The 23,672-nt window shown below is 52.3% G+C and overlaps 2 protein-coding genes across 2 annotated transcripts in view; both read left to right on the forward strand.

The window, feature by feature from the left end:
- On the forward strand, positions 1–23,001 carry LOC140898072 (uncharacterized). Its single transcript, XM_073311531.1, has 5 exons — positions 1–276; positions 852–978; positions 2,009–2,122; positions 2,490–5,357; positions 19,410–23,001. The coding sequence occupies exons 2-5, from the start codon at positions 852–854 to the stop codon at positions 20,684–20,686; spliced, it is 4,386 nt and encodes a 1,461-aa protein (XP_073167632.1). The 5' UTR covers positions 1–276; the 3' UTR covers positions 20,687–23,001.
- LOC140898037 (uncharacterized) overlaps positions 14,063–23,672 on the forward strand; it is a 26,516-nt gene continuing 16,906 nt past the window's right edge. Inside the window, exon 1 of the mRNA XM_073311448.1 lies at positions 14,063–14,146. The gene's annotated coding sequence lies outside the window, so the exon portion shown is untranslated. The remainder of the gene's footprint in view (positions 14,147–23,672) is intronic.

The raw sequence follows: 23,672 nt of genomic DNA on the forward strand, positions 1-23,672 counted from the left end.
CGGCTGGGGGGCGGCTCTGGGGGGAGGATCGCGGGGCTCAGCCCGGCCCAGGAAGTGACTCGCCGCCGCTGCGGGGACTCTGGCTCCCGGCGAGATCCCCGCGCCCCGGCGGCTGGTGCTGGGAGCCCGGAGCCCGGGCTGCAGCCGGGAGAGGGGAACCTCCAGCCGGGCTCTGCCCGCTGCTCCCCGGGAGCCTCTCCCAGGGCAGAGCCCCCAGCCCGGCCAGGGCCCCTTCCCGGCCCGGCCCCTGCCCCGGGGGCCCCGCTCGGAGGGAAGGTAAGAGAGACCCGCCCCCCCCGGCACCCCCGGGCTGCTCCCCACGGAGTTGGCTGCGATTCCCTGCCCCGGGCCCGGGAAAGCTGCCGCAGCCCCCGGTGTGCGCGGGGTGGGGGGAACCAGCCCGCGCCTGCAGAACAGGCCCATTGGCACGGCTGGGGGGGGGATTCCCCCTTTTCTGAAGCAGGAAACACCCCCCCCCCGAGCAGGGCTGGGAAAACGGACCAGACTCCCAGTGCTGGAGCCTGACCCCACTGGCCAGAGGCTGCTGTGAAATACGAAGGGAAGCTGTCGGGATTCCTGTCCCTGTCCCCTGCTCCGGCTCGGAGCTCTGCTTCCCGTCTCAGCCTGTGGCTGGCAGGCGGGTGGGAAATGAGAAGACCCTGCCCCGCTCCGTGTGCTGGGGGGGACAAGGAGCTCTCACCTTCTCCCACCCCCTGAAGCCTCCTGGCTGCTCTGAGCAGGGTGTGTGTCTGGGGGGGGGGGGATTCTGCTTTTCTGGGTCTCCAGCCCCATGGCTAGTGGGATTGTGGCTGGGGCAGCAGGTGCTGAGCGGGGGACTCTTGTTGTTCCAGATGCCGGTGACCTTCGAGGAGGTGGCTGTGTATTTCACCCAGGGGCAGGGGGCTCTGCTGGACCCCGCTCAGAGAGCCCTCTACAGGGACGTCATGCAGGAGAATTACCAGACGGTGACCTCGCTGGGTAAGGGATTCCTGTGTCCTCAGCTATTATAAGCTGTAGGGTCTGCGTGTCTGACTCTGCTCAGTTGGATTAGGAAGGAATGGGTCTCAAAGTGAAGTGCTTCTCAACCAGGGGCCCCTGTGGGGCCTCGACCAGGTTTCAGGGGGGCCGCCATGCAGGGCCAGCGTTAGATTTGTGGGGCCCAGGGCACAAATTGGGAGCCCCACTGCATAGGGCTGGAGCTAAAGCCTGAGCAATTTAGCTTTGTGGGGCCCCATGGGGCGTGGGACCCCGGGTATTTGCCCTGCTCCCTACCCCCGAATGCTGGTGCTGGCTTTTATAGGCAGACAAACAGTTGGTGTGGCAGAGGTGGGCCGTGGCGTTTTTATACCATGTCGGGGGGGCCTCAGAGAGAAGAAGGTTGAGAACCCCTGGTAGAGTCCACAGCTCCACTGTGAAAGATACGCTCCTCTCCATGCCCCCTTCAAGGAACAGGGGAGGCAGAAACCTAATGGACAGGCTAATTCATCCCCATCTCTCCAGCTTTCAAGGGGCCAGAAGCAGGGGATTGCCCTGCCTGTGTTATTTCTCCTTCACACATCATTCACCAGTCCTCTCGGGACGAGCTCCATCCATGGGGAGGGCTTTCGGTGCTGCAGGCTCAGGGGTGCTGGGACAATCTGTACAGTGGGGGGCTGAGAGCCATTGAACCAAACTGTAAACCCTGGATAGAATGGAAACCACTTCAAGCTGGGGGTCTGGCAGCTCCCCCAGCACCGCTAGATCCAGCACCGATGTGCTGGTTTGGAAATAGGCAGGAGTTTAACACCAGAGCTGCGTGTACCAGAAAGTCCCCCAGAGCTCATCTACCCTGAGAACTCCTAGTGAGGGCATGACAACACCCCTCCCCCAGATATCTGCTGCTCAGAAAGCGTCAGAGTTACCATAGTCCCATGTAGGGTCAGCTAAAACTCAGGGAATGTTCCTTGTGACAGATTCTCTACCAATGCTCCATGCTCCCTGATCTTGCCTGTTTTCACCCCCTGTGCAGGATTCTCCATTCCCAAACCTGACCTGATCGCCCGGCTGGAACAAGGGGAAGAGCCGTGGGTCCCGGATCTCCAGGACAGTAATGAAAGGGAGAGCCCGAAAGACACCCGCACAGGTGAGGAGTCAGGAAACCTGAGACAGAACCATCTTGAGAGTGAAGGAAAAAGCTGGGACTCCCAAAATGTGCTGTGAGCGAGAGCCCGCAGTTCTGCCCCTTCTCACCCAGGTGAGGGCTACAGTTACAGGTTTCGTATCATGAAGGCAAATATCAAGTCACAGCTTCCCACCCATCCTGTTAGCTGTCAGGAATTTCCTCCCTGACTTTCCTTCCCTGGGAGTGTTTGGGTGGGATGTGGAGGCAGAATCCAGTGTCTCCATCTCCCCAACAGTCACTGTGTTGTGTTTTCCCTCTTTGCTATTCCCCTTTCTGTCCTTTCTCCCGGCACAGGCAGTGACTCCTGTCTGGGTTCTCTCTCTCCCAGCAGGTGATAGGACAGTGAGTGAGAACAAGGAGCAGAATCAGCAGGAGGAAGGTTCTGGGAAAGTGGAATCGCAGGAGATAGTTTTGAGAAGAGCTGAAGGGAATTTTTCCCAGTGCTTGGAACAGGGAAATGCCTGGGGAGATCGACACAGATCACCGATGCAGCTGGGAAACTATCCCAGGAAGAAACTTGATGAATCCATTGACCGTGGCGGAGGATGCAAGGATCCCAAGGAAACCACAGTCCAGCAGAAAAGTCACAGTGAAGAGAAACCTTACAAATGCCTTGACTGTGGGAAAAGTTTCCGTTTCAGTGCAAGCCTTATTAAACATTGGAGAACCCACACAGGAGAGAAGTCCTATAAATGCCTAGACTGTGGGGAAAGCTTCAGTGAGAAGTCAAACTTGATTATGCACCAGAGACTGCACATAGGACAGAAACCCTATAAATGCCTGGAGTGCGGAAAAAGATTTAGCCAGAGATCACCGCTTATGGCACACCACAGATCCCACACAGGAGAGAAGCCCTATAAATGCTTAGTCTGTGGGAAAAGCTTCAGTAAGAAACCATGTCTTATTGTACACCAAAGACTGCACACAGGAGAGAGACCATATAAGTGCCTTGAATGTGGGAAAAGTTTTAGTCAGAGTTCAAACCTTACTGCACATCAGAGAATCCACACTGGAGAAAGACCCTATAAATGCCTCGAGTGTGGGAAAGGTTTTATTGAAAGTTCACACCTCACTGCACATCAGAGAATCCACACAGGAGAAAGACCTTATGAATGCCTTGCATGTGGGAAAAGTTTCAATTTGAAATCAACCCTTAATACACATCAGAAAACTCACACAGGAGAGAAACCCCATAAATGCTTGGACTGTGGGAAAACTTTCCGTCAGCACTCACACCTTATTGAACATAGGAAAATCCACACGGGAGAGAGACCATATAAATGCCTTAAGTGTGGGAAAAGTTTCATTCATCACTCAAACTTTATTAGACATCCATGTCTGAAGACAAGAGAGAGACACTATAAATGCCTTCAGTGTGAGAGAGTTTTCTATGCACGATGGAACCTTATTAAACATGAGAGAACCCACACCAGAGAGAAACCATATAAATGCTTGGTCTGTGGGAAAACTTTTGGTCAGAGCTCATACCTTATTAAACATAGGAGAATCCACACAGGAGAGAGACCATATAAATGCTTTGAGTGTGGGAAAAATTTCATTCATCACTCAGTCCTTATTAAGCATCAGAGAATCCACACTGGTGACAAACCGTATAAATGCCTTGACTGTGGGAAAAGTTTTGCTGACAGAACAAAACTTACTAGACATCAGGCAATCCACACAGGAGAAAGACCCCATAAATGCTTGGTGTGTGGGAAAAATTTCATTCAGAAGTCACAACTTACTATACACCAGAGAACCCACACAGGAGAGAGACCCTTTAAATGCCTGAAGTGTGGGAAAACTTATATCCATAACTCAAAGCTTACTACACATCAGAGAACCCACACAGGAGAGAGACCTTTTAAATGCCTGCAGTGTGGGAAAAATTTTATTCATAACTCAAAGCTTACTAAACATCAGAGAACCCACACAGGAGAGAGACCCTATGGATGCCTTGAGTGTGGGAAAAGTTTTATTCAGAAGTCACATCTTACTACACATCAAAGAACCCACACAGGAGAGAGACCTTATAAATGCCTGGAGTGTGGGAAAACTTTTATTCATAACTCAAAGCTTACTACACATCAGAGAACCCACACAGGAGAGAGACCTTATAAATGCCTGGAGTGTGGGAAAAGTTTTATGGAAAGTTCATCCCTTATGAAACATAGGAGGATCCACACAGGAGAGAGACCATATAAATGCCTTGACTGTGGGAAAACTTTCAGTCAGCGCTCACACCTTACTCAACATGGGAGAATCCACACAGGGGAGAGACCCTATGGATGCCTTGAGTGTGGGAAAAGTTTTATGGAAAGTTCATCCCTTATTAAACATGGGAGAATCCACACAGGAGAAAGACCCCATAAATGCCTTGACTGTGGGAAAACTTTCAGTCAACGCTCACACCTTACTCAGCATGGGAAAATCCACACAGGGGAGAGACCCTTCAGATGCCTTGAGTGTGGGAAAAGTTTTATGGAAAGTTCATCCCTTATTAAACATGGGCAAATCCACATGGGAGAAAGACCCTACAAATGCCTTGAGTGTGGGAAAAGTTTTATGGAAAGTTCATCCCTTACTAAGCATGGGAGAATCCACACAGGAGAAAGACCCTATAAATGCCTTGAGTGTGAGAAAAGTTTCATTCAGCACTCAGTCCTTATTAAGCATCAGAGAATCCACACAGGTGACAAACCCTATAAATGCCTCCACTGTGGGAAAAGTTTTATTCATAACTCAAAACTTACTAGACATCAAGCAATCCACACAGGAGAGAGACCCTTTAAATGCCTTCAGTGTGGGAAAAGTTTTATTCAGAATTCACATCTTACTATACACCAGAGAGTTCACACAGGAGAGAGACCCTATGGATGCCCTGAGTGTGGGAAAAGTTTTATGGAAAGTTCATCCCTTACTAAACATGAGAGAATCCACACAGGAGAAAAACCCTATAAATGCCTTGAGTGTGGGAAAAGTTTCAGTTTAAAATCAACCCTTAATACACATCACAAAACTCACACAGGAGAGAAACCCCATAAATGCCTGGACTGTGGGAAAACTTTCAGTCAGCGCTCAAACCTTACTCAACATGGGAGAATCCACACAGGAGAGAGACGTTATAAATGCCTTGACTGTGGGGAAAGCTTCAATAAGAGCTCAGAGCTCACCAAACATCAGAAAATCCACAAAGGTGAGAGACCCTAGAAATAGCTTGTCTGCAGGAAAAGATTCAATTCGACTTCACACATCAGTGATCAACACAACAGAGAGACCTTCAATGTGGGGAAAGCTTCATTTGGTGCTCCAGGAGTATCAGGGATCCACAAATCCGCACAGGGAGAAACCTCTGAGATGTTCTCAGTGTGAAAAATGCTCCAAGTGGAGCTGACATCAGAGACTCCTCCTCACAGCAGGGAAATTCTCTGAGTGCCCTGACAAGGGCTGGCCATGGTGACAAACCCATTTCCTCATTCCCACACACAGGGGCATTTGGCTCCCAAGGACCCAGCTACCCATCGCTGGGGTGAGGATACAGCAGCAGCTGAGCAGCAGCTGGTCAGTGACCCTCTGGCTCTGCCTGGTCTAAGCAAACCCCAGGCAGAGGAGAGGCCCCGATCAGCACCTCCTCCCTGCTACAGCCCTGGCTGCTGAGCTGATGGGCCAGAGGTGGGGGAAGAAGAGAGAGAAACTCCTGCAGATGCTCCCTCTGCCTGGCTGAAGTTCCCCCCCTCCCTTCCTCTCCCAGCCGGGATCCCCCTGACATAGAAATGAAGAGAAGGACACTTGGGCCAGGCCCCACCTTCATTTTAGACCCCTGTCCCCACCCCCCATCTTCCACCAGCCCCTGGGCTGGGCTCCCCGACTTACCTGGACCTGTTCCCTGCAGGGGGAGAGTCCCTGGGGGTTAGTAACTCCTCCCCTCCCCAAATCCCCCAGGGCGCTAGGCTCTGGGGATCAAATATTGAGGGACCAGGAGGATGGGTTTTGGGGAGGGAACTGGGGATTGAATGGTTGGGGCTGGTGGAGCTGGGAAGCAGGGGGAGCTGGGTGCTGGATCACCGAGCGTTTGGGGATCATGGGATAAGAGGCGAGGAAGAGCACAGGGGTAGAGAGGTGCTGCCTCTCCTCGCTCTCCCATTCTGCCCCATCTCCCTGCCCCCGCTGCATTCAGACAGCACCACTGGGAGGGGCTGATTCCCACAGAGCCATTTGGGGAAGGCCGAGAGATCCCACCTCTGCTTCCGAGCATTTATCTATGCTAGGAAATGTGGTTGGGATTAGCCAGAGCATCTCTGTGACCCTCCACCAGATTTTCTAGTGTAACCTCACCCTGAGCATCTTATGTGTAAGGCTGAGATTTTGTCATGGATATTTTTACTAAAAGTCACAGACAGGTGACGGGCAATAAAGAAATATTCACAGAAGCCCGTGACCTATCTGTGACATTTACTAATAATATCCGTGACAAAATGGGGAGGAAGAAGTCTGCAGCACCCATTGCTCCTGGGACTCTGGGGTCCCATGGCAGCCAGGCAGATGTGGGGGCCCTGGTTGCAGCTGCATGGGCCTCCTGACTCCCGTGTTTCAGAGCTCTGGGGCCCCTGCAGCCCAGGGAAGTTGGGAACTGTGGGGGGGCCTTGCCCCCCGCAGTGACTCATAGATCTGGTGGCCACTCCTGGCAGCTGGGTGCTGCGGGGTACTCCCACGGCCTGCAGCAGCTTAGAGCTCCAGGGGGCAGCTCTTTGCTACTGCACGCAGCAGGGGAACCCCGCAGCTCCAAGCCACCATGGACTGAAGTCACAGAGGTCTCTGGAAGTCACAGATTCTGTGACTTCTGCAAATCCATAACAAAATCGTACCCTTACTTATGTGTTCTGACCCCCTCCCATTCGCAGAGTGATCATTAGTCCCTGAGTTCCCCCTGTGGGGCTGGATTTTCTCATTCCCAGATAGTCTCACATTACTCCAGGCCCTGCTGAAAAGCATTTAGTGTTTGTACATTTTCTGCCTTATGCACCAGAATTAACTAGATGCTAAAAAAGTGGGAGCAGGGACAGTAAAATGTGGTGTTTTAGCTTCTGTGCTATTTCAGGGCGATGGGGTGAGTCTGAGGGATTCCCTTGTTCCCCCAGCACCATCCCCCTCCACTCTCCACATAGCAGCCTCTGTCCCAGCAATGGACAGTGTGATGTTGCACTCTATGTGATTTTTTAAAAATATGCTTATGAGTGTGAATATAATGTAACTGGAATATGCTTCATGCAAAAGGTCTCTTGTAAGGTATCATTACAAAGTTTATAATCTACTGAGTGTGGTCATCCTATTTGTATAAATGTATCACTCTTGTATCTGAAACTAGACATATGAAATATAACTCTGAGGTCCTATTGTAGTTATGCAAAGTGGGGGCCATTAATGGTGGTTTGGAATCTTAATGGCCCCCATTAACCAGGACAATTGACTGTAGATGGCTCTGTTTTACTTGGAAGTCTCCCTGTATATGTGTGTGCTGGCAAGTGGGTAATGAAGTCTTACAGTGACATGTGATTATGTCACCTGAACTGGAATCCATCTTTAACCTGGTGCTTTTCCATTGAGGAGGGGTGGGAACCCAGAGGGACAAAGGATTCCCACCTTATGCAAAAGATATAGAAGAGGGTGGAACAGAACAAAGGGGGCGGCCATCATGAGAAATCCCCTAGCTACCACCTGAGCTGGCACAAGGGCTGGACCAGGGGAAAGGGTTGTGCCCAGACTAGGAAGGCATCCAGTCTGTGAAAGAAACTTATTGAAACATCTCAGAGGGTGAGATTTTATCTGTATTCAGTTTTATTACTGTGTTAGACATAGACTTGCGTGTTCTATTTTATTTTGCCTGGTAATTCACTTTGTTCTGTCTGTTACTACTTGGAACCACTTAAATCCTACTTTCTGTAGTTAATAAAATCACTTTTTACTTATTAATTAACCCGGAGTATGTATTAATACCTGGGGGGAGGGGCAAACAGCTGTGCATATGTATCAGTGTTATAGAGGGCGAACAATTTATGAGTTTACCCTGTATAAGCTTTATACAGGGTAAAAGCTTTATACAGGGTAAAACGGATTTATTTGGGGTTTGGACCCCATTGGGAGTTGGGCATCTGAGTGTTAAAGACAGGAACACTTCTTACGCTGCTTTCAGTTAAGTCTGCAGCTTTGGGACATGTGGGTCTGTGTTGGAGCAGACCCTGGGTCTGTGCTGGAGCAGACTGGCATGTCTGGCTCCACAAGACAGGGTGCTGGAGTCCCAAGCTGGCAGGGAAAGCAGGGGCCGAAGTTGTCTTGGCACATCAGTTGGCAGTTCCCAAGGGGGGTTCTGTGATCCAACCTGTCAGTTTTATCTTCTCCTCATTCTACCCCTCTGTCTCTCACGGTGTCACTTACCACCATATCCCTGGCTCTCCAAGCTTAGGAATCACAGTTTTGATGTCTATGATCCTAAGTCAGACTCCAGAGGGCTGGAGAAGAAAGGGTCATAGACCTACGAGTGGGTGGGGAAATCCCATTGAACCTAAAGCACAGTTTGGCCTTTCAGATCCTATAGCCCTGTTTACACCTATGGGTGAAATTAGTTCCCAGCTTTTTCTAAGCTAGTCCAGATCATTTGTAGATGGGAAGATTTGTCTTTCTTTCTCTTTCTTTTAGTATAATGATGCTAAAACTTTTGCAACTAATACAACCAAATACGGAGGCGAGGAGTGAAGCTGGTTTAGCCACTACAGAAGAAACTGGGTACATTTATTTTCCTGATTTTGTGTCTTAAAGGATTCTCTGAGATTTCACTTTATGAACATGAAAGTGTGTTATAGCCCACCCTGGATTGTGGGTTTTTCTCTCTTCGTGAAGGCTGTTTGGTCACATACGTTAATATTTAGTTTGACAGGATGTAGCTCAGATATATTGAGGACTTCACGAGACAAATGACCATTTGCCAGAATAGGCCTTTTTTAGATTTTGTTATTTTAATCTTTATCTGACCCTTTGTCATGAGATTTTTGTGTGTGGTTTGAACAATGACAGTGATCAGTATCTCTCAAAACAACCACTGATGGTGCAAGCTAGATTCACAGTGCGGGAGACAGAGGAATGAAGTTACTGCCTGATCCCTGCAGTGATGTGAGATACAGTTTGGAGGGGGAAAAACGAGGGGAAACAGAGCTGGGAAACTGCTGGGTTTGCTCCTCAAAGCCAGACGGCTGAGGCTGAGAACTGGGAATTCACTGCATTAGAGCCAGAGAGCGACTAGACTTGGCCTGTGAGTGTCGTGTGAAGCTGTCCCTGAAATCTAAAGGACCATGAATGACACGAGGGGGCTGTGCCTCCTTATTGCTGAGATGCCGAGGTTGGGCTCAGGCAAGAAAGGAGCCGGGGATGTCAACAGGCCTGGGCAGCCTTTAAGTCAGGCCGACCCCCATCACCGAGGCCAGAGGGAAATGAGGAACCTGACAGCCCAGCTGATCACCCCCTCCCCCTGTATCCCAGTGTCCTGAGTTGTGATGACAAAGATTCTCTTTGCCACACTGATCCCTCTTGTGACTAACCCCTTGTGCCCCATGTTCACCACTTGCCTATGGTTATGATATATAGTGTACAAAGAGTGCCTGGTGAGGGATCACTGGAAAACTCACGATCAGCTGAATATTATGCCATCGAAATGTATGTACCACCAGTGCATGTAGAATGGTGAGATTTTACTGTATGTTTGTTACTAGGGTGACCATATTCCAGGTGCCCAAAAAGAGGACACTGATGAGGGGTGGGAGCCTGGGGGGGGGGTAGAGTTCTGGGTGCTGGAGGGGGTGTGGTGGGGGTATTCACGAGGTGAGGGCAGTGTCGGTCACTGTCACAGTGGCAGGGCATTGACACAAGCCCAGAACGCAGCGACAGCCGTCCGTCAGCACCTACCTGTGGGACCACCTGCCCAGGGCTGGGGCCTGGGTGGGAGGGATCCGGCAGCAATCAATCGGCTGCAGATGTAGGGGAATGGACCAATCAGCTGTGGATGCCAGGAACTAGACCAGTTGGGAAGCTGACCAATCAGTGCCATTCCTGAGCTGCAGCCCATCTGCTCTGCAGAACCCCTGGACATTTGCTGTTATAGGAAAATCCCGCTTGGACAGAGAAAGCAGGTTCAAAAAAGAGGCTCTGCGGGAAAACCCGGACATATGGTAACCCTATTTGTTGCTGAAATATGTCGTCGTTCTGGGGAACGCCCACAGACTAACTCCTCAGAGACGAGAAAGATCTGACCATCTGTGTTAGAAAACTCTTATCTGTCTGTCCACCAAGAGGAAGAAGGGGGTAAACAAAGAAATTTACAATTCATCCAAAGGACGCTTTTGGAGCTCACATATGCCATGGAGTTGCCTGACGCCATGACCCAGCAAAGACTTTTCCACTAGAAAGGCTGTGAGTATAAGAAGGGGGGGAAAAGCCTCTGGCCACATCCCCTTCCTCATCTCTACTCACAGTAGCAAGTTCGCTTGAAAGACAATAGGAGCATCACTGAATTGAGGGAAGTGGTCCTAGCTGGTCCCTCCTGTAAAGTTCTAAGCGCCACCAAAGAGCTGTAAGGCGGCAGGGAGCGCTGGGAGGGGGCGGAGCTGGGATGTGGGGCACTGGGGGTGGGGAGAAGGAGGCGAGGAGCAGGGAGCTTGGCTGCTGGTGGGTGCGGAGCACTTGATAATTTTTTCCCTGTGGCTCTCCAGTCCCAGAGCACCCATGGAGTTGGCGCCTATGGCTCCCTCCCAGGGGCCTAGCTGCCCCACAGGCTCTTAGTGGGCTGCCTGCCCACCACTCCCTGTTTTCCGTAAAGAGTGGGGGAAGGCACCTGCAGCTTTTCAACTCCCCGTTCCCTGCTGGGAGTGTGGGAAAGCCACCTGGGGCTCCCCCTCCATCACTCCCCTACCAGGTTGACACCAGACCATTAATAACTACTCTGAGTACAGTCTTTCAACCAGTTGTGCACCCACCTTATAGTAATTTCATCTAGACCAACAAATTCCTCCCTGCTGGTCAGAACTGAGTCTAACCCGACTGTCCCATGGTTACTTCCCCCACCATAAGAAAGCAGAAGTTGTCCCTGACATGTACCCAGCACTTATTGCACATTGGGTGCTGATGATAGGGTGGCCAATTGCCCGGTTTTTGAGCAGAAAGTCCAGTTAAAAAGGGAACCTGACATTGTCCGGTCAGATCTACTGACTGGCCACCCAAAGTCGAGTTACTGCAGGTGGGGAGGCACTGGGTCATCACCCACACCAGCCCCACTCAGCCGGGGCTGCCTCCTACCTGCATTGGGCGGCTGCAGCTCCCAGCCCCGGCTCCACAGGCAAGTCCCTCCTGACCTGGATAGGGAGGGTGTAAAATGAGTGGATGGGGGAGGAGCCTCCGGGGGAAGAGGCGAGGCAGGTGTGGGGCCTCAGGGGAAGAGATGGGGCGGGGAGGTTCCAGCACTCCTGCTGGAGTGTCTGGGTTTTTTAAATTACCAAATTGGGAACCCATATAGCTAGCTGAGAGGCTGTGAAAAATATTAACAAACAAACAAATATCACTTTTCACAGCAGCAGACTTACTAGCTAGCAGTAAATAAATTACAATGATTTGGGTGTGTATCTGGGTAAGGGGACTGTTGGCCCCTTACTGAAACTTAATGGGGGGGTTTTGGTTGGCTCCCTCCCAGTACCAAAAGCTAAGGGAAGGACCAATGAGAAATCAAGGCCCTGAGAGTAGTCCCCAGGGCCGATGGGGAGAGGCTAATGCTCTAGGTCAACCTCGTTGACAGGGCAGGCAGGCCAATGAGGGAGTCAGGAGCCCGTTCTCTGTGTGAGCTGGAGCTGCCTGCCAGAGAAGGGCAGAGCTAAGGGGAGAGCAGCAGCCTGAGTGGGGCTGGAGCCAGAGCAGCAGCAGTGCTGAGGCAGAGGGGGGCTGGGGCTGGGGCTGGGCCAGTCTGGAGCCGGGTGCGGTGAGCAGCTGGAGAGAGCGAGGGGGACCCTGGGCAGAGGGCCCAGCGTAGGGAGATGCCCCCAGCCAAGGGGCCTCGTAGGCCAGACTTGGAGGGGAAGCCTAACCCCAACAGGAGGAGGCTGACGCTGGGAAGAAGGGTCCTGCCACCTAGAGCCTGAAAGCACGTGGCCACCGTCAGTGCACGTGTCTGACCCGCAGCATCCCTGCAGCACAGCCAGGGCCTGGGCAGGAGGCCTGAGACATGTGAGGAGCAGACTTGGAACTGCCCTTACATCTCAGAGACGCTGGTTGTGGTTCCCCCCATGCCCACAGAGCGGGGTGACATGTTTTCCTTTCACCTTTCCCATTTTTTTCCTTTTTTTTAAATTACTTGCTGTTTAATTAATTTGTTCTGAACTCTGTGCAATGGTCAGTGAAGGTGTCAGGGAAGAGTCCAGAGCGAAGAGAGTACCCCGCAGTGGGGACACTGTCACCCCTGTCTTCAGTGATCACAACAAGATTGGGGGTCGAGCCCCTCAGGAATCCTTAGCCCAGCCTTGTCAGGGTTATGGGGACTAGAGTGGAAGGGGAGTCCTTGGGGTCAGGCAGGCCTCTGGATGAAGGGAGTGGGAGCGAGGACTCAGATCCTTCTGCTATTCAATTCCACTGGGGTGGGGTGTATAAGCCAGGAAAATTCCCCACAATAGAGGGACCATTCCCCCGCTTAGCTCTCTGTAGGGGTCAGCACCACCATGTTGCACAATGGAAACTTAACAAAATTACCAGACTTAGTGATGGACATTGGAGGGGGCTCCAGGCTGAGGCAGGGGGTTGGGTGTGGGAGGGGGTTCGGGCTCTGGGCTGTGGGTGCAGGTTCTGGGGTGGGGCCAGAATTGAGGGGTTCAGGGTTGGAGCTCTGGGCTGGATGTGATGTGTGGGGGGGTGAAGGCTCTGGCTGGGGGTGCAGGCTGTGGTGTGGAGTTGGGGATGAGGGATTTGGGGTACAGGAGGGGGTTTGAGGCTGGGACCAAGGGGTTCGGAGGATGGTAAGGGGATCAAGGCTGGGTCCTGGGGGCGGGGGTAAGCGATCCAGTTGCAGGTGCAGGCTCTGGGGTCGGGCTGGGGATGAGGGGTTTGGGATGTTGGAGGGTGCTGCGGGCTAGGACCAAGGAGTTTGGAGGGCGGGAGGGGGATCAGGGCTGGGGCAGGAGTGTGTGCCGCGGGAGGCATATTCAGGCTCTGTGCAGCACTTCCCTCAAGCAGCTCCTGGAAGCAGCGGCATGTCCCCGCTCTTGCTCCATCTGCAGGTCTCAGAGCCACGGGGAGGGGGAACGGAGGCAGCCTGCAGAACCCCCTGGCTGCGCCTCTGCCAGCAACAGCAGGGATGGGGAGCCGCTTGCGGGATCATCCCCCATTGACCTCAACACTGTTACCGTGGACACTTGTGTCCGGGTACAGACATGTTACAGCCCCCTACCTATGTGCACATCTCATGGTTTTTCCTAAAGTTAATTAAGTGTTTTAGGGAAAAGTGTCAGAGCGGCCACCAGCCAGAGCTGCTGGCCGCACTCTGAGGCCACCAAAAATGTGGCCGTGAGAACCCCTGGGCTCGATGCTCATGAGGGGCCCTTCTGACCTTGGAGCCTGTGAGTGTAACAGGAGCCGGGCACAGGGATGCTGCAGCGCGGTGGGTTGATCGCTAGGACCCAGGAGCGGCTGGGGGGCGGCTCTGGGGGGAGGATCGCGGGGCTCGGGCCCGGCCGCAGGAAGTGACTCGCAGCCGCTGCGGGGACTCTGGCTCCCGGCGAGATCCCCGCGCCCCGGCGGCTGGTGCTGGGAGCCCGGAGCCCGGGCTGCAGCCGGGAGAGGGGAACCTCCAGCCGGGCCCTGCCCGCTGCTCCCCGGGAGCCTCTCCCAGGGCAGAGCCCCCAGCCCGGCCAGGGCCCCTTCCCGGCCCGGCCCCTGCCCCGGGGGGCCCCGCTCGGAGGGAAGGTAAGAGAGACCCGCCCCCGGTCACCCCCGGGCTGCTCCCCGCGGAGCTGGCTGCGATTCCCTGCCCCGGGCCTAGGCAAGCGGCCGCCAGGTCCCGTTGGGGGCGGGGGGAGCCAGCCCGGGCCGTGCTGGGGCAGCCCCACGGAGTGGGGGAAAAGATCGGAGTGAGAGCTTTTTCTTCCCCCAAAATTAAACATATGCATGGCTGAGTCATTATGCACGCGTGCAATAGTGCAAAACTCCCCCAGGAGCAGCCGCTGGCCAGCGAGCCTCGTGTGAAGGCCAGAGACCGTCTCTGCTAAACTGCTGCCTGATCCAATCTCTTCCCATAGCGAATCAAACACAGAGTCAGTGTCTGGACAGCCTCTTTCGGACCAGGACCCCTTCACCCCTGAATCCTGGTTGATACTGGGGACTCTCTGGAACAATCAGGGGTTTCCACAGACATGCGCCTTCTCCCCCCTTCCTGGGATCAGATTCTCTCCTTTCTTTTCTCCCGTTGACTTGGCTTTTATGGATGCTGCCCCCATAGTGCTGTGGTCAGGAGACAAGGGAGCTCTGAGGAGCAGGGTCTGGGGCAGGGAGGTTTCAGTTTAATGGGTTTATGGCTAGGGCCCAAAAGGAGCTGGAGTGATGTGGGAGTAATCATTGGGCTCCCTCATTCCCAGCAGCGGGAAGTGAATGGCACTTACTGCAGTAACTGGTCACTGCTGTGCAGAATCCCCATTCCTGGCAAAATCCCTGGCTGCAGACAGGAGAGGTTTATATTGTAAGGCAGGAACATTCCTGCTGCTCCCCAGGAGCCTCTCCCACTGCAGTAACCCCAGCCTAGTCAGGGCCCCCCTTCCCAGGCTTCAGCCCCTGCTCCCAGGGAGGGTACCGCTTGGAGGGAAGGTAAGAGAGACCTTTACTCCCGCCCCCCAGGCAGCCGTGCCTCCCGTTTACACCCGGGCTCCAGGAGGAGAAGGCTAAAGAGGTGCAGGAGTGGGGAACAGGGATGCATTAGGTTACAGGAGATGGCTAATAGGAATGCAGGGGGCAGGATGTGGGGGCAGGGAGAATGAGTAATGCAGGGGAGTCAGGCTGTAGGAGGAGAATTATGGGGCTGAGGGGAATGAGGGAAGATGTGATTGGGGGGGCACTGTGAGGGAAAGGGGGGATGTGGGGAGGGGAGGCTGGAGGGAGAAGGTGAGAGCAAGTGCAGACTGGCTGGGGGAGGGAGAAGGCAGAGGGGTGGGGAGAGATACAAGGGCAGCTTCCCCACCCTATGGGGTAGGAGAGGGTGAAGGACTTCCCCACCCAGCAGCCATGGGCAATTTTTTTCCTGGAACTGGTCAAACAAGCATGTGAGGTGAGGAGACTGTCCCCTCAGGAATCAGAAGCAACAAGGAAAATATCCACAGGCCGCCTCCTCCCCTCCCCGCACACCCTGCTTCCAATTTATGATTTGATTTAAAAATAAAAAAGACACACTCATGATATTGGGGTCTGTCTCCTGAGTGTTTGGGGCTGCTCGAGGCCCTGGTCTGATTTCCATGCAGGATTCAGATCTCAGCCAGACCCATTGTCAGACCCGAGTCACTGCTAGCTCTGGCAGGAGGTGAGCGTGGATGGGCCAATGAGATCATAGAATCTCAGGGTTGGAAGGAACCTCAGGAGGTATCTAGTCCAACCCGCTCCTCAAAGCAGGACAAATCTCGAACTAAATCGTCTCAGCCAGGGCTCTGTCAAGCCTGACCTTAAAAACCTCTAAGGATGGAGATTCCACCACCTCCTTAGGTAACCCGTTCCAGTGCTTCACCACCCTCCTCGTGAAAAAGATCAGCCTCTGCCTGCCTGTCCCTGGGGGCTGCAGGGGCAGACCAGAGAGACTCATCCTTATCTGCTGCCACCAAAGGGCTCCGGTTATTGCTCAGGACGAGGAGGAGGCTGGTGTGTGCGTCTCTTGCTGCTCATGTTATCAGCGCTGTGGAGTTGAGCTCCCTGGTTCAACCGGGGACTCTAGATTGAGATGCTGCTTCATACCCAGCAGAGGAGAGATGTCTGTTAAAGCCCCTCTGTGCCCAGCCTAGGTGGGGACTTTTTCCAGTGGCTGGAACCAGTCCCTGGGGCATCCCCTGGCTCTTCGGTCACCAGCTCCTCAGCTGGAGCCTGCAAGTGATGGAGAGACCCGGGGGACAGGGCTGGGGCCGGGCAGAAAAGTGACTCTGCACAAAGGGCCCCTTTCAGGGACCTGCTGGTGAGTTTGGCCTACGTGGGAAGGGGGCTCCCTGTGTGTCTGCAAGTCCCAGAGCTGCTGTGCCCATGGACACAGCCAGGTTCAAACCCCTGTTAGCAGTGGCTGATCTGCCTAATGAGAGCAAAGGCTCAAGACAATGGGGCAGTCAGAAGTTCTCCCAGGGGGAGGGAAGACGATAAAAAGGGAGAAAGGAGAGACTGGAAGGGGCAGCAGGAGCAAGAAGTGGGGAGGGAGTTTGCCAGGTCCAAGACCTGTCTGGATCCATTCCCTGCACCCCCAGGGCAGAGTGACTCTCCTGGGAAGAAGGGGAGGAGCTGAGAGAAGAAAAGCCAGTTGCTGACTCTGCTGAACACCTCACTATCTGGAGAGAAGGGGGGTAGCTTTAGAGGGGGTTACACGATAATGTCATGGGGAGCCCCCAAAGTGGTTCTTTCGATTTCCTCTTTTTCTAGCATTTGATGCCGGGATGCTCTTACTGGGAGGGTTTAAAAGTGTCCCCGGTGAGTTTAGTTCTGCTGGGAGGGGCCTGACCTGGCAGCATGGCAGAGTCCAGAGCATGTGTCTGCAGGAAGGGAGCCTGGGGGAAATCGGGGTGTGAAATGGACTCAAGTCTCTTCTGTAACCTCCCCCCATCACCCCTCTCGCCCTGACAGGCTGAGGAATCACGTCCAGATTTCGCTGCAGATCGTCCCGTCTTCCAGGGTACAGGGAATGGAAATGGTTGTGATGGAGCCAGCTCAGGTAGGGGATTTTCAGGGAGCTGCAGGGGGGTGTTGTAGAGGGGGAGGGGCAGGAAAGACACAGGGTGAAGCAGGGAGGGGACAGGGTGAGATGTACCTGCTGATTTTCTGAGCAAGCCCATTGACAGTTGGAGGGGGGGGGCGCGGCGGGACATTCCCCTATTTCTCAAACAGGACACAACCCCCTTGGGCAGGGCTGGGTACATTTTCCAGACTCCCAGTGCTGGAGCCTGAACTGACTAGCCAGGGGCTGCTGTGAAATATGAAGGGAAGCTGTCGGGAATCCTGTCCCTGTCCCCGGCTCAGAGCTCTGCTTCCCATATCAGCCTGTGGCTGGCAGGTGTGTGGGAAATGAGAAGACCCTGCCCTGCTCCATCTTCTGTTGAGGGACAAGCAGCTCTCACCTTCTCCCCACCCCCTGAAGCCTCCGGGCTGCTCTGAGCAGGGTGGGGGAGGAATTCTGCTACTCTGGTCCTCCCAGAGCTTCCGAGGTGATTCTGTTTTTTCTTTCTTCCTTTCCCGTGACTAGTGTGATTGTGGCTGGGGCAGCAGGTGCTGAGTGGGGGACTCTTGTTTCAGATGCTGGTGACCTTCAAGGAGGTGGCTGTGTATTTCACCCAGGGGCAGGGGGCTCTGCTGGATGCTGGTCAGAGAGCCCTCTACAGGGACGTCATGCAAGAGATCTACGAGACGGTGACCTCGCTGGGTAAGGGATTCCCGTCCCCTCAGTTAGAAAATGTAGGGCCTCCATTGCTGAATCTGGTCAGGTTCTTCCCTGGTCAGTTAGATTGAAGGGGAATGGGTTCTATAATCCACAGCTGCCGTGTGAGAGAGACCTGCATCTCCAAACCCTCACCAGTGGGATAAGGGTGTCAGACCTAATGGACGTGCAAAACCATCCCCATCCCTCCAGCTTTCAAGAGGGAGAAGCCGTGTATTCTCCAATCTGTATTGTTTCTCAGTCGCACAGAGAATTACTCCAGCCATAGGGAGGTTTAGAAATAGGCAGGGGTTTAACTCCAGAGCTGTGTGTGCATCAGCAAAGCCCCCAAAGTGCACAGATCCTGGGAACTGCTAGTGAGGGCGTAACAGTTCTCCCCAGATGTCTCTCTCCCCCAAGGGGGCTCAGTGACATGTTCCCGTCCCCTTGGATTCCAGATTCTCCCAGCACAGCACCGGGACATGGAATGCCCTTTATGACAGACACTCTCTCAACCCTCCATGCACCCTGATCTGGTCTGATTTCACCCCCTGCGCAGGGTTTCCCATGCCCAAACCTGAGCTGATCGCCCAGCTGGAACGAGGGGAAGAGCCGTGGGTGCCCGATCTCCAGGCCTCGGAGGAAAGAGAGATCTCAAGAGGCGCCCGCCCAGGTGAGGACTGACATAGAAACCATCTGGCTAATGAAGGAAAATGTTGAGAATCCCAAAAATGTGGTGTGAGTAAAAGCCCTGAGTTCTTCCTTACCTCACCCAGAGCAGGGCTGGAGTCAGCAGATATCGCTCACAGCTCTCCACCCGTCCTGTTAGCTACACGAGTTTCCTTCCCACTTTCCCTCTGAGTGTTTGGGGGGGATTTGGAGGCAGAATCCAATTGCTCTGTCTTTGCAGCATTAGCGTGTTGGGTTTTCCCTCGGTGCTATTCCTCTTTCTCCCCGGCACAATGACTCCTGTCTGGATTGTCTCTCTCCCAGCAGGTGATGAACGAGGGAGTGAGGAGGAGGAGGGGAATCATCATGAGCACGTTCCTGGGGAAATGGAACCACAGGGGACATTTGTGGGAAGAGCTGAAGGGAATTTTTCCCAGTGCTTGGAAAAGGGAGAAGCCTGGGGATATTGGCACGCGTCAGAGAGGCTGCTGGGAAACCACCCAAAGGAGAAAGTGGATGAATCCATTAAATGTTGGGGAGGAGACAAGGATCCCACAGTCCAGCAGACAAATCCCAAGGAAGAAAAACCCTATCAGTGCCTCGAATGTGGGAAAGGATTCATTCTGAGATCACACCTTGTGACACATCAGACAATCCATACTGGACAGAAACCCCTTCCATGCTTGGACTGTGGAGAAAGCTTCAGTAATGGCTCAGACCTCAATAACCAGTGGAGAAGCCACACAGGAGAGAAACCCTATCAATCCCTTGTGTGCTGGAAATGTTTCAATTTCAAGTCAGCACAAGTTACACATCAGATAAGCCAAACATGGGAGAGACCCCATAAATGCTTAGACTGTGGGAAAAGTTTCATACAGAGGTCAGACCTTGTTAAACATCAGGCAATCCACACAGGAGAGAGATCCCATAAGTGCTTGCACTGTGAGAAAAGTTTCACATGGAGATCAGCCCTTGTTCAACATCAAGCAATCCACACAGGAGAGAGACCCCATAAGTGCTTGGACTGTGGAAAAAGTTTCATATGGAGGTCAGACCTTGTTAAACATCAGGCAATCCACACAGGAGAGAGACCGCATAAGTGCTTGGACTGTGAGAAAAGCTTTATACGTAGGTCAGACCTTGTTAAACATCTGGCAATCCACACAGGAGAGAGACCCCATAAGTGCTTGGACTGTGAGAAAAGTTTCATTCAGAGGTCAGACCTTGTTAAACATCAGGCAGTCCATACAGGAGAGAGACCCCTTAAGTGCTTAGACTGTGCCAAAAGTTTCAGAGACAGATCAGCCCTTTTTAAGCATCAGGCAATCCACACAGGAGAGAGATCCCATAAGTGCTTAGACTGTGGAAAAAGTTTCATATGGAGGTCAGACCTTGTTAAACATCAAGCATTCCACACAGGAGAGAGACCCCATAAGTGCTTGGACTGTGGGAAAAGTTTCATACGGCGGTCAGACCTTATTAAACATCAGGCAATCCACACAGGAGAGAGACCCTACAAATGCTTGGACTGTGGGAAAAGTTTCATACGGAGGTCAGACCTTGTTAAACATCAGGCAATCCACACAGGATACAGACCCCATAAGTGCTTGGACTGTGGGAAAAGTTTCATACAGAGGTCAGACCTTGTTAAACATCAGGTAATCCACACAGGATACAGACCCCATAAGTGCTTTGACTGTGGGAAAAGTTTCAGAAATACATCAGCCCTTGTTACACATCAGGCAATTCACACAGGAGAGAGCCCTCATAAATGCTTAGACTGTTTAAAAAGTTTTGTATGGAGGTCAGACCTTGTTAAACATCAGGCAGTCCATACAGGAGAGAGACCCCATAAGTGCTTGGACTGTGGAAAGAGTTTCATATGGAGGTCAGACCTTATTAAACATCAGGCAATCCACACAGGAGAGAGACCCCATAAGTGCTTAGACTGTGGGAAAAGTTTCACACAGAGATCATATCTTATAACACATCAGAGGATCCACACAGGAGAGAGACCCCATAATTGCTTGGATTGTGGGAAAAGTTTCACAAACAGATCAGCTCTTGTTAGACATCAGGCAATCCACACAGGAGAGAGACCCCATAAGTGCTTGGACTGTGGGAAAAGTTTCACACAGAGATCACACCTCATTAAACATGGGAGAATCCACACAGGATCTAAACTTCTGTGACACACGGCCAGAAAGGGTTAAGAAACTTGCAGGATAATTGACTCAGACTCAACTTTTGGAGACATGTTCGAAAAGTGTGGAAATGGTAATTAGGGCCATTCCACGTTAGATAGACTAGAAGTTTGAAATGTAAACTTTTATTGTCAACGATCTGGAAGAAGATGGTAAGTGTAGTAATCTGTGTTTACCTTTATCTTGTTGGAGGTCAACAATGTAAACAAACGGTTCCTGTCTAGGGCTGTATTCTGTTAAGTCAGAGATCAACAGGAAATATTAACATTTAGATGAAACTTGAGTGTAATAATGTCATTTTCTGTATGTCTCTTTAAAGTTTGTGGTTAACTGTCTGTGAACTGCTTTATGGATAATTACCTAACGTTAATCCTTGTAATTAATTACCTGTGACGTTTAGGAAATAGTAGCTTACTTCAAAAGCCTATTGTTCACCCAAGGACTGCCTGCTCACGAGAGGCTGCAAAAATCTCTTGAAAAATTCTTAGGACCTGATCCTTTTATCTCAGATCTTCTTAAACCTGTAACGAAATAACGCATGAAACGAGGAAGAAGCCTCGTGGAATGCAAATGAAGAACTTGAACAGAAAAGAGCTAATTTCAAAGCAAGTGGTCGTTGTGTGTGAGGATCGGCGGTCAAAGAATCAAAATGCCTTCCTCACTCTCTGTCATCAGAGGAAAAACCTGTGTGGGTAGTGACCCTGTCAGCCTTTTTTTGTGTGAGAAGAAGCCGTAAGCATGGATTCAAGGAAAGATCCTTTACCTCTGGACTGTTTGGACTCTTCCAGGGAAGTGTCCTGGATAGAAAACGGAGCTCCCCAGAGACAATCTGAGTACCCCGAAAAGACTTTGGGGAAACTGTCAGTTTATTATATCACTGCCACCCTTTGGAATTACAAACTGACTCACCTGTGCGTACATTTTACCTGCTTTATCCTCTCAGTAGCTCTCACTTCCTTTCCTTAGCTAATGAACCTTCAGTTGGTTTACTACAGAATTGGCTGCCAGCGTTGATGTTGGTGTAAGATCTAGGGTACCAATTACTCTGGGGTAAGTGACTGGTCTCCTGGGACTGGGAGCAACGTGATGTGATGTGATTTTTGGTTTAAGTGACCTTTTATCACAAAGTCCAGTTTGTCTGGGTGGCAAGACAGACTGGAGAGTCAAAGAGTACTGTCGGTGAGTCTAGGGTAAGACAGGGATAGTGATCCAGGAGTTCACATATGTCACTGGCCTGGTGAAATCTAATTAGAGTATGTCCCACCAGCTTGAGATGTCTGCCTGGTTTTCTGCCAGGCTGCCTGGAGGTTGGCACTCCTAGTTGTGAACCACTCCTAGAGTGTGACAAACTCACCCTGAGCATCTTATCCTAATCCCCTCCATGATCAGAGTGATTGTTAGTCCCTGAGTTCCGCCTTTTGGGACTGGATTGTCTCATTCCCAGATAGTCTCACATTACTCGAGGCCGTGCTGAAAAGCATTTAGTGTGTGTACATTTTCTCCCTTATGGCCCAGAATTAAACAGATGCTAAAAAAGTGGGAACCAGGACAGTAAAATGTGGTCTTTTAGCCTCTGCAGTTTCAGGGCGATGGGGTGAGTCCGAGGGATTCCCTCTTTCCCCCAGCACCGTCACCCTCCACACTCGACACAGCAGCCTCTGTCCCAGCAATGGAGAGTTTTATCCTGTCCCCATTCTACCCCTCCAGCTCCCAAATTGTCACTTACCACCATGTCCCTGGCTCTCCAGGCTTAGGAATCACAGGTTTGATGTCTGTGATCCCATGTCAGAGCCCTGAGGGCTGGAGAAGGAAGTGTCAGAAACCAGAAGGGAATCCAAATGAATCTGAAGGCACATTTTGACCTTTCTGATCTCATAGCCCTGTTTGCATCTCTTGGTAAAATTGCTTTCAGTGTTTGTCTAGGCTAGTCCAGATAATTTGTAGATGGGAAGCTGGTTTGTGAGTTTTTGGTTTATTATGATGATGCTAAAACTTTTGTAAGTAACACAACGAAATAATGATGCGAGAAGTAAAGCAGGTCTCGCCCCTTTAGAAGAAAATGGGTTCACTCATTTTCTGGATTTTGAGTCTCCAGCTTCTCTGGGATTTCACATTAAGAATGTGAAAATGTTTTATCGCCCACACTGTGTGGTGGCTTTTTCTCAGTTCCCGAAGGCTGTTTGGTCACATACTTGGCTGTTAGATTAGTCTGCCAGGACATAGCTCAGATTTATTAAGGGCTTCATGAAACAAATGTTGATTTGCAAGAACACTCCTTTTCAATTAAATTTTAACCTTTTTTACCCCTTGTCAACTTATTTTTTTTCTTTGAACAAGGACAACTATCAATATCCCTGCAGGTCTGGGCCAGGGCTAGATTCAGGGAGGGGTGCCCCAACTGCGGCTGGGTCCGGGCCAGGCCAGCACGGCTGGCTCCAGGCCAGGCTGCCTGGGTTCGGGCTTGGCTAGGCCACGCCACCACAGCTCGGTTCAGGCCGGGCTGCCGCAGCTGTGTCCGGGCCGCGCTATGGCACCGCGGCTCCGGCTGGCTCTGGGCTGGGCCGCCCGGGTTCAGGTTTGGGGCCGGGCCAGGCCGCTGCGGCTGGGGTAGGGCCGGGCCAGGATGGAGTAGGTGCACGCCAGATGCAGCAGGTCCGGACCACAGCATACTTGGAGCTGGGTGGCGGCCCTGGCAATGGCCGGTTGGGGTCCGGAGTAGGATGGGGCCGTGGGAGGGGCGCCCCTCTCCCGGCCGCGGCAGGTCCCCGAGTCCCGGTGGGTTCCCTGCGCGGCGCTAAATAGCCTGCTGCACGGCCGCACAGCAGCCTAATTACCTCACCACCGGCCTAATTCTACCCCAGTCCCATTGCAATCGCTGGGGCTAGAGGCTGAAAGATTGTGGAGATGGGAGGGAATGTTATCGCTGAAATCTCACATGCATCATCCCTCCCGCCCCCATTTCTTCTGCTCTCTC

This window comes from Lepidochelys kempii, chromosome 14 (genome assembly GCF_965140265.1).
Source record: "Lepidochelys kempii isolate rLepKem1 chromosome 14, rLepKem1.hap2, whole genome shotgun sequence".
NCBI lineage: Eukaryota > Metazoa > Chordata > Testudines > Cheloniidae > Lepidochelys > Lepidochelys kempii.

What these genes read in the sequence shown, in the direction of transcription:
- LOC140898072 (XM_073311531.1), top strand. Translation starts at nt 852, where the DNA reads ATGCCGGTGACCTTCGAGGAGGTGGCTGTGTATTTCACCCAGGGGCAG. An exon ending in CCAGACGGTGACCTCGCTGG is followed by an intron (nt 979 to 2,008) that starts GTAAGGGATTCC and finishes CCCCCTGTGCAG; the next exon opens with GATTCTCCATTCCCAAACCT. An exon ending in CCCGAAAGACACCCGCACAG is followed by an intron (nt 2,123 to 2,489) that starts GTGAGGAGTCAG and finishes TCTCTCTCCCAG; the next exon opens with CAGGTGATAGGACAGTGAGT.